The sequence below is a fragment of the Sinocyclocheilus anshuiensis genome, unplaced genomic scaffold (assembly GCF_001515605.1).
Source record: "Sinocyclocheilus anshuiensis isolate Anshui unplaced genomic scaffold, SAMN03320099.WGS_v1.1 scaffold1100, whole genome shotgun sequence".
NCBI classification, from domain to species: domain Eukaryota; kingdom Metazoa; phylum Chordata; class Actinopteri; order Cypriniformes; family Cyprinidae; genus Sinocyclocheilus; species Sinocyclocheilus anshuiensis.
This window is the reverse complement of record NW_015552633.1, coordinates 474,330-483,389: the sequence shown is the minus strand read 5'-3', so window position 1 is coordinate 483,389 and position 9,060 is coordinate 474,330. Positions and strand designations below refer to the sequence as shown.

General features: G+C 38.3%; 1 protein-coding gene across 3 annotated transcripts in view; it reads left to right on the top strand.

Moving 5' to 3' along the window:
- Positions 1–9,060, top strand: part of pola1 (polymerase (DNA directed), alpha 1) — a 56,350-nt gene that overhangs the window by 789 nt on the left and 46,501 nt on the right. For all 3 annotated transcript variants that reach the window (XM_016458061.1, XM_016458060.1, XM_016458059.1), the window contains exons 2-26: positions 212–336; positions 422–518; positions 595–675; positions 772–887; positions 1,082–1,144; positions 1,293–1,394; positions 1,618–1,765; positions 1,943–2,093; positions 2,210–2,385; positions 2,606–2,718; positions 2,804–2,917; positions 3,006–3,080; positions 3,196–3,334; positions 3,464–3,618; positions 3,765–3,849; positions 4,789–4,850; positions 4,957–5,046; positions 5,150–5,266; positions 5,375–5,550; positions 5,664–5,793; positions 5,941–6,060; positions 6,154–6,250; positions 7,155–7,279; positions 7,361–7,507; positions 8,610–8,732. In XM_016458061.1, coding sequence (XP_016313547.1) covers positions 212–336; positions 422–518; positions 595–675; positions 772–887; positions 1,082–1,144; positions 1,293–1,394; positions 1,618–1,765; positions 1,943–2,093; positions 2,210–2,385; positions 2,606–2,718; positions 2,804–2,917; positions 3,006–3,080; positions 3,196–3,334; positions 3,464–3,618; positions 3,765–3,849; positions 4,789–4,850; positions 4,957–5,046; positions 5,150–5,266; positions 5,375–5,550; positions 5,664–5,793; positions 5,941–6,060; positions 6,154–6,250; positions 7,155–7,279; positions 7,361–7,507; positions 8,610–8,732 — 2,927 coding nt within the window. The remainder of the gene's footprint in view (positions 1–211; positions 337–421; positions 519–594; positions 676–771; positions 888–1,081; positions 1,145–1,292; positions 1,395–1,617; positions 1,766–1,942; positions 2,094–2,209; positions 2,386–2,605; positions 2,719–2,803; positions 2,918–3,005; positions 3,081–3,195; positions 3,335–3,463; positions 3,619–3,764; positions 3,850–4,788; positions 4,851–4,956; positions 5,047–5,149; positions 5,267–5,374; positions 5,551–5,663; positions 5,794–5,940; positions 6,061–6,153; positions 6,251–7,154; positions 7,280–7,360; positions 7,508–8,609; positions 8,733–9,060) is intronic.

The window sequence follows — 9,060 nt, the reverse complement described above, 5'->3', positions numbered from 1 at the left end:
TTTTTTTTGAATATTAATAAAATTATACAGCATATGTGATGTAACTCCATAATAGCTTTTGCTGGAAAATTATAACAATGATTTGTTTATAATCTTCCATTCATTTTAATTTCATGTGTCACTCTTGACCTGTCATTTTGCAGTTTTCTATATAGTATGTTTAAACTTAATGCAGTTTGATTTTACTGAAGCACATTTCTTTGTCCTATAGACACATCCGACACGTGTGGCATTGCCACTTCACGTTCCAGGCGGCAGAAAAAAGAGAAAGTGGGGCGCAAGTCGGCTTTAGAGCAACTTAAACGAGCCAAGAAGGGAGAGAAAGTTAAATACGAGGTGAGTTGCATGCCAGCTTTTGGTGTTTTCTCGATGTACACATCTTCTGTGTTGTTCCAGTGTTTTGACATTGTGTTCTGATCAGGTGGAGGAGTTCACCAGCGTCTATGAGGAGGTGGATGAAGAGCAGTACTCGAAAATGGTGCGGGAGAGACAGGATGATGATTGGATCATTGATGATGGTCAGTCAAATTTTCATACTTCTACTGACCTCAGTGCTTAAATGGGCACCAGCTGAATGTCTGTTGTCTTTGACAGATGGGACAGGGTATGTGGAGGATGGCAGAGAAATCTTTGATGAAGATTTGGATTATGACGCATTGGAGAAAAATTCTAAATGTAAGTTATTTTATTTTCTGTCAGTTTGCAATATTAAGCAGTTTTCCCTGAATTGTCTTTACCAGTTATTTTTGCTCTCCATTTAACTGTAAACAGGTAAACAAGGTGGAAAGGGAGGGGATTCGAAAAAGAATGTGAAAAAAGTATCTGTCAGTAAACCCAACAGCATTAAAAGCATGTTCATGAATAGCAATGTGAAGAAACCTGCTGAGGTATGAGTCACTTTGCCACTTTGTTCCCAGTTTGGTATTTTTGCATAACATAGGCCTTTATGTAAATGTTTAATTCAAAGATTAATTAAATGAACCTGCACTTAAATATGAAGGAATGTTCTGTCATTATTTGGCATCTGCAATGAAGGTCAGACAGGTATAATAGAATCGTCTTTACCATGTTTGCATTATAGAAACATGTGGATTTGTCTCAAGATGATCTGCTGGGAGATATTCTGCAGGACCTGCACTCTGAGGTGAATGTTTATGACCTTTTGTATCAAATCAATAGCTTTCTACTTTTAATACAGGCATCTTGTAGGTGCTTTCTATCTACAGTGTTTGCACTACAGTATACCAGTTATTGCAGGTGTATGACCACATAACCATTTGAATGTTTCACAGAAACCAGTTTTGCTCACTCCACCCCCAGTCATTACATTGAAGAAGAAGAAAACACTGGGATCACCTATGAATCCATTTTCAGTCAAACCACAGGTGCCAAAGGTAGTCATTATAAATTGCAATAATATTTCACAATATTACTATTTTTACTGTATTTTTGATCAAATAAATCCGACCTTAGTGAGAATCGGAGACTTTTTTTTGATCTTTTGATTAGTAGTGTACAGAAGAAAATACATGAATTTAGACTTATTTACATTGTTTTGGATTAGTATATAAAAAAACTCTATTATTTCTATATTAAAACCCTTTGTTTATCTCTCAGGAGTCACCTGGAGTCCAAATGTCGAAGCCCAGACCTGTGGTGACGCGGGTTCCTCCAGCTGACCCTTCACCCAGGTCTTCTGCTCACATTCAACTTAGGAAACCAGCTGCTACACAGATAAAGAAGCCCCAGGCAGAGGAGCCTGAAGGTATATCTGCCCTCCTTCCTTCCTACAGACTTTAGGTGCAATTTCTTAAAGGGGTCATATGATGGTTGGGTTGAAGTGTTCTGGAGTTGTAAATACAACTTAACCACTGATTTCACGCATTATATGACCCCTTTAAAAAATGTATTGCTTTTAATTGTAATTTAAATTTGTATTTAGAAGAGGCAATTGAGTTTGATGAGATGGACTTTGATGAGCCCATGGAGGCAGAGAATGTTGAGGAGGAGCCAGTGAAAGTGAAGGCGGAGCTTGAGACCACCTCCACTGTTAACGTGGAGCCCAAGACTGAGCCACAGGACGAGATGTTAATGTATGTCTGCAACAAACAGGCTTTGAATTAAGAATTGTCTATATATGAATTGATGTAACAGTCCTCCTACAGAGAAAGCCGTTTTCTGCCATAACCATCTTCTTTGCGCTCCTCAGATCCGGACTGGGTGGTGGCATGGGCTGGGAGAAGATTGAGGAGGGGGAACTCAACGAGGCTCCTGTGGAAGTGCAGGTGGACTCCAGCCAACTCCCGCTGGTGGAGGGACCTGACGGAGATATGGTCTTCCGCTTCTACTGGTTGGATGGTTTTGAAGACCAGTACAACCAACCTGGTGAGCATCTCCTCCTCCATGATTTTGCATAATACATGTGCATACAAATCCATTCTAATAGTTTTAGCTCTTTTCTGTGACCTATAATTGATGGTTATATATTTGCTTTGACTTCAAATGCCCAATTTACCCAAGTTTTCCTTCTTATTCCTACAGAATTGCAATGATTTGATAACTTTAAAAGTGGTGTTATACAGTTTATTTGTGTTTTCCTCTCCAGGTGTGGTGTACCTGTTTGGAAAAGTCTGGATTGAGTTAGCTAAAGCACATGTCAGCTGTTGTGTTGCTGTAAAAAACATTGAGAGGACGATGCATCTCCTTCCCAGAGAACATGTAAGACCACCTTTTAGTTGATGTGCATATACAAAACATGCACCTTTAATTCACTTTTTTTTTTAAATTGTTGCTGTGATTTTAGAAAGTGAATCTGGCAACTGGCAAGCAGACAGACTGTCCAGTAGGAATGATGGATGTGTATCAGGAGTTCAACAGTCTGTCTGAGAAGTTAAAAATCATGAAGTTTAAGTCCAAGGTAATTGTTAATACCTATCATTTCTGTTTTCTTTGCCTTTCGTGCTACAAATATGAATTTATAAACTGTGCTTCCCCTGTTCCAACAGCCAGTGACAAAGAACTACGCTTTTGAAATCCCAGATATACCCTCACAGTGCGAGTACCTTGAAGTCAAATACTCTGTGAGTAGACATCTCTCACTTATACACTCAAAACAGTCATGTCTATTTTAGAGAAACTTCCTAGAATCTTGGCGTCGGAGACATTTTTTGTGATGTGTATATTGTGTTTCTGTAGGCTGAACTTCCTCCTTTGCCATCTGAGCTGAAGGGTTCTACATTTTCCCATGTGTTTGGAACCAACACCTCTAGTTTAGAACACTTCCTCCTTAACAGGAAGATCCGGGGGCCTTGCTGGCTTGATGTGAAGACCCCTCGTGAGTCTTTATTTAAAAATATACAAACATACCATTGCTCTGTATTTCCTGTAAGTATTTCCGGTAAAACTGGATAATTGTCCAGGTACTTTAATCATTAACTGTGTCCACTCTCACTGTACCCTCTAGAGTTGAGCAATCAGCCTATTAGCTGGTCTAAGGTGGAGGCTGTTGCACAGAAGATTGACCTGATCTCAGTAGTTAAAGACCTGTCGCCTCCTCCTCTGGTCGTCATGTCTATAAGCCTTAAGACTGTGCAGAACCCAAAGACTCACCAGAATGAGGTAAAATCTGTGTCTGATACCTCTGACCTGTCTGCAGGTCTCTGATGACTGATTATTGAATCATTCCCTATTAAGTCGTAGCTCAGCTGCAGTATGGCTTTAAAGGAGTTAATTATCACTTCCTTTGCTTGTCTTGTCTTGAGCAGATTGTTTCCCTCGCTGCCCTCATTCATCATAAATTCCCTCTGGACAAAGCTCCACAACGGCCCCCTTTCCAGACCCATTTCTGTGGTGAGTTCCATCACTCTGCATTTTAATATGCATGTGAGAGTAATACCCTCAACATAAAGTCCAAAACTGTGTTGGTTTAACCCTTATAACACATTCAGGTCATTTGAGTCAGAAGAGATTATTTCATATATTTCATATATCTATGAGTTATGAATTTTTCCCACTCAGACACTTTTGGGACTGAATTTTCTTGCTAAATATGAGTATGCATGCACAAACATACTATAAACAGACAGCAAATGTATGTGATAAACAAACTTGATCAAATAAACTACATTTGAAAGGGATGACAAAAGACCAAATAGTCTAAATTTGAAAATTAATGGAGGTTTGAAAAAGTGGACATTTCACTGCTGCTACCTATTGATATTGAACCATTGCAGCATGAAAAATTTATAATCTTTTCATCTTAAAAGTGAAAGTCTATGCAAGTAAAATTAATACACCTTGTTTGAAAACATTCTAGAGTAATATTTGTTGTTTTGATGTTTTATTAGAAAAAGAATGTCTAGATTTAATGTATTTGGTTATAGTCATCAGTTATTTGACTTATACATGTTCTTATAGATTTCATATAACTATATATTCAAATTAGGTTTCTCAAATATTGATAGTTATTTCTTGCATTACACTGGTTTTGCTATAGTTCATGTATGGTTTGAAATAAGAAGAATTTCTCTTTTTTTAATTAATAAGTATAGTAATAATATGGTAACAAACTTTGAAATGTTTACATATTCAATCATTAAAGATAAGTTGTTCATTAGATACATTTTGTTATGACTTAAAACTAAATAAAATCCAATGTCAAAACTGACTGACCCGGAATGCAAAAATATGTAGTTTTTCATGCATTATAAGGGTTAAATTTAAACCGAGTCATTTTATTAATATCACAGCTTGTGTTTGGCATGTGTAACTAATTATTTTCTGTTGCAGTGGTGAGCAAGCCCAACGACTGCATCTTTCCATATGACTTTAAAGATGCGGTTAGAAAAAAGGTAGTTTGTTCTTATCTATCAGATGAAGCTTGCTTTGTTTTGGAATTATGAATGAAATAATGCGTTTAATAAACCCCTGATGTTTTTGTCTGTTGATTTGACTCAGAACGGTATAGTGGAGATTGCTGGTACAGAGCGTACACTTCTGGGCTTCTTCTTGGCCAAGATGCACAAGATCGATCCAGATGTGTTAGTTGTGAGTTCAAAAGCATGCATTCACCTGGGCTTCACCTGTTGTGTTGCTGGTGCATTTCATTTATTTTTTCTAATTCAACCACATTTTCCTTTTGATGCTGTAGGGGCATGACATCTTTGGATTTGACCTTGAAGTGCTCCTGCAGAGAATCAATGTGTGCAAAGTGCCTCACTGGTCAAAGATCGGCCGTCTAAGAAGAGCCAACATGCCCAAACTGGGGGTGCGACGAATTCAATGAGGACTGGAAGTCATATGAGATTATGATTTTTTAAAATCATGTTTTAATCCATTTGTGCATCTTTTCTTTTTTTTCTTTTTTTTATCTCAGGGTCGCAGTGGCTTTGCTGAGAAGAGTGCCACTTGTGGACGCCTGGTTTGTGATGTTGAGATCTCTGCCAAAGAACTGATCCGCTGTAAGAGTTATCACCTGACTGAGCTGGCTGCCCAGATCCTAAAGACAGAGAGGGTGGTGGTGCCACCAGAGAACATCAGGAACTTCTACAGGTTAGTTGCCACCTGTGTGGTTGAACTTGAGTCCTTGCTTCAGATCCTCATCCAGAATGTTTGCGGCAGTATTTAAATTTTTCTGTCGGTTTCTTTCTCTCCTTTTTCAATAGTGATTCCCCGCACTTACTCTACCTTTTGGAGCTTACCTGGATGGATGCCAAGCTAATTCTGCAAATCATGTGCGAGCTGAATGTGTTGCCGCTAGCATTGCAGATCACTAACATTGCCGGTAACGTCATGGTAAGATACCTCGACAAACTACATCCTAGCTTGGCTCTTTTATTACAATTAGTATAAAACACATAAATGATAAAACACATAATTCATTAATTAATGATGCATGCATGTATGTCATGCTTTTCTCTTTTAATGCTTGTTCTCTCACAGTCTCGTACTCTGATGGGAGGGCGCTCTGAGAGGAATGAATACCTACTGCTCCATGCTTTCCATGAGAAGAACTTCATTGTCCCAGACAAACAATTCTTCAAGAAGCCACAGCAAGATCTGGTATCAGATTCCTCCCTCCATTATTGCAGCTATCACACCATTTAACCTTAATTGATACTACTTGTGAACTTTTCATTTTAATTCTGTTCTCAGGCTGAGGATGAGAATATTGACTCAGGGAAGGGCAAGTCCAACAAAACAAGGAAGAAGGCAGCATATGCTGGAGGTCTGGTGCTGGACCCAAAAGTTGGTGAGTCACAATGTCCTTGTGCGTATCACTGGTTGCATTTTATGTTTGTGCCTCCCAAAGAGGGATGGGTACCGAAACCCGGTATTTAATCGGTCCCGGGGCTAAATTATGAAAGACCAAAACTGTCTTTTGGCAGTTTTGGTCTTAAAAAGAGTATCGATAAGCTCTGATGTTAACGGATCTGCTATAGTTACTGGAGAAATTAAGAAAACACACATACATTATTATTGCTATATATACATTATCTTGCAAATTCTATCTCACCAGAGTCGCCAGCTGTTTTTCAAACATTTGTCTATGATGCATTTTTGCTATTCGCAATTCAGAAGCGAGATCGCGCTCCCGTGGAGGAGTTTCAGCACGCGCAACATGAAAGCCTAAAGTGACAGACTGGCGCTTGGGCCATCAAAATGCAAATCTGCTCTTAATCTGAATAACGTTATAGCTTTAATAATCATTAATCTATCAATACATACACTGAAAACTATGTAGTGTTCATTTACATTTGATTACTTTTAGATTTCTTTTGTAGGCTATTACTTACCTGAACAGTAATGTTAGTAGAACTTCATGAAAAAAATGAAAGCACTGTTTATTTCATTTCATTTGCATATTTGTTTTATTGTATTTGTCAGTTTGTTTTACTTTGTTTCTTCTGCACACTGGTGCATTTACAAATTGATGTTTTATATTCGTTTCATTAAATATTTATTTTACATTTCAGAATATAAAGCAATGTTAATTCAGCTCTTAATTTGTCATATATATATATATATATAAAAAACAAAAAATACCGTTAAAGTACTGAATCGATAAGCAGTATCGGTAAGAGTAGCAATACTGTTAAAACCTTAACGATACCCATCCATAATCCCAAATTATCTATTTTATCTTCTTTCATCAGGTTTCTATGATAAGTTCATTCTCCTGTTGGACTTCAACAGTTTGTACCCCTCCATCATCCAGGAGTTCAACATCTGCTTTACTACTGTTGAGAGAGGAGCGACCAATGCACACAAGAAAACTGAGGTGCGTTGGGGTGGTTGGCTTTGCCTGCATGGGTATGATTATGTATTTTGAGCATGCCCTAAACTACTTCCATGATTACAGGAGGATGACGATGAAATTCCCGAGTTGCCAGATCAGAGTCTGGAGATGGGCATTCTTCCCAAAGAAATTCGTAAACTGGTGGAGCGTCGACGACAGGTCAAACACCTAATGAAGCAAGCGGACCTCAACCCCGATGTGTACTTGCAAGTAAGTACAATCCCAGGCAAGACTTCAATGCCTTTCTGTATTGATAACACAACCCTCTACATTGCGAGTAAATCATTCGCATATGCGACTAAATCTTCACTCTGGGCGACTAAATGATGTCTAATATTAGCCACTGGCTAATAAATTCTCAGATTTTACTCGCCAGTGTGTGAGTTGAAAGCTGAGTATAAGTTTAGCACAGATATATTTTCACTCGCCGAACACTGACTGAGTGCTTCAGAGTTTCATTCTGTCAAGCGATCTGTGCTATTTTTCATTTCATCACACAGCGCACCTGTATTTGACGTAACGTAAACTCTAGTGTGAAAGCGCATGACTCGCTGTCGCTTTGTCTCACACACACGCAAAGAAAGAGACAGAGCGAGAGAGTCTTACATACCATGCAAAATTGACGCACTACATGTAAACGATATTCTTTGTATTTTCCTGTCAAAATAACGGAGTTCCTTTTGGAATTCTTCAGCTTTTAAGAAATGCCGGGTTCTCCGGTCGTGGGCGGAACTAATGCGCGATCGGCAATCTCATTGGCTGGCGCTCACCTATTATTGTCCCTGTTTTGATTTCAGCAAATCAGTTTGAGCGAATGCAGACAATGTTATTGATATTCATGAATTCAGCAGCTAATTAATCCTTAGTGCATTTCATATTGTTTTTAGTAGTAGAATTTGTAGTATTATTATTATCTTAGTATTATTGTTCGTTTTTTTACAGAAACACTGAATGACCAAAAAAACACCCACCAGCAGTCCATTCAGTTAAAATGACTAATATGCATTCATACATGGTTACCAGGTTTTAATTCTAATTACTGAAGTTCTATCATTAAATAACACTTGATTATCATATAATATTATAATGCTTGACTGACTGATGTTAAGAGTGTACTTTCAGATATTTATATATATATATCAGTCTGGCGAGTAAACTAAAAATTTACTTGCTAATGGCTATTCAATTGCCAAGGTGTCTGTAGAGGGTTGTAACAGGCTGTCAGTTTGTCAAGTTTTTTTTCTAGCTTTGCCAATATCATATTTTTGTTTTAAAACACTGCTTGCAAGCCTTGATGAATCTTTTCTCTTAGTATGATATCAGGCAGAAGGCCCTGAAGCTGACAGCTAACAGCATGTATGGATGCCTTGGCTTTTCCTTCAGTCGCTTTTACGCCAAGCCTTTGGCTGCATTGGTCACTCATAAAGGAAGAGAGGTATGTAACAGTACACAATCCTGTATTTAATGGGTATACAACATTCTGTTTAGATCTGCTCTATTTAAATGGAATGTAACAAAGACCTTGAGTCCCCCCCTTTTTTAGTGTCTTGTATCATTTACTAGGGATGCACCGATACCGATACTGGTATCGGTATCGGGCCCGATACTGAGCTCTTGTACTCGTACTCGTACTCGTTAAAATGTCCCGATACCAAACGCCGATACCACACAGCATGTGATAAGCGCCATGTTCAAACAAAGAAACACCAACAACAGACAGCAGAAAGGAGTTAAGGATGTCTACTACGAAGTATATGTATGCA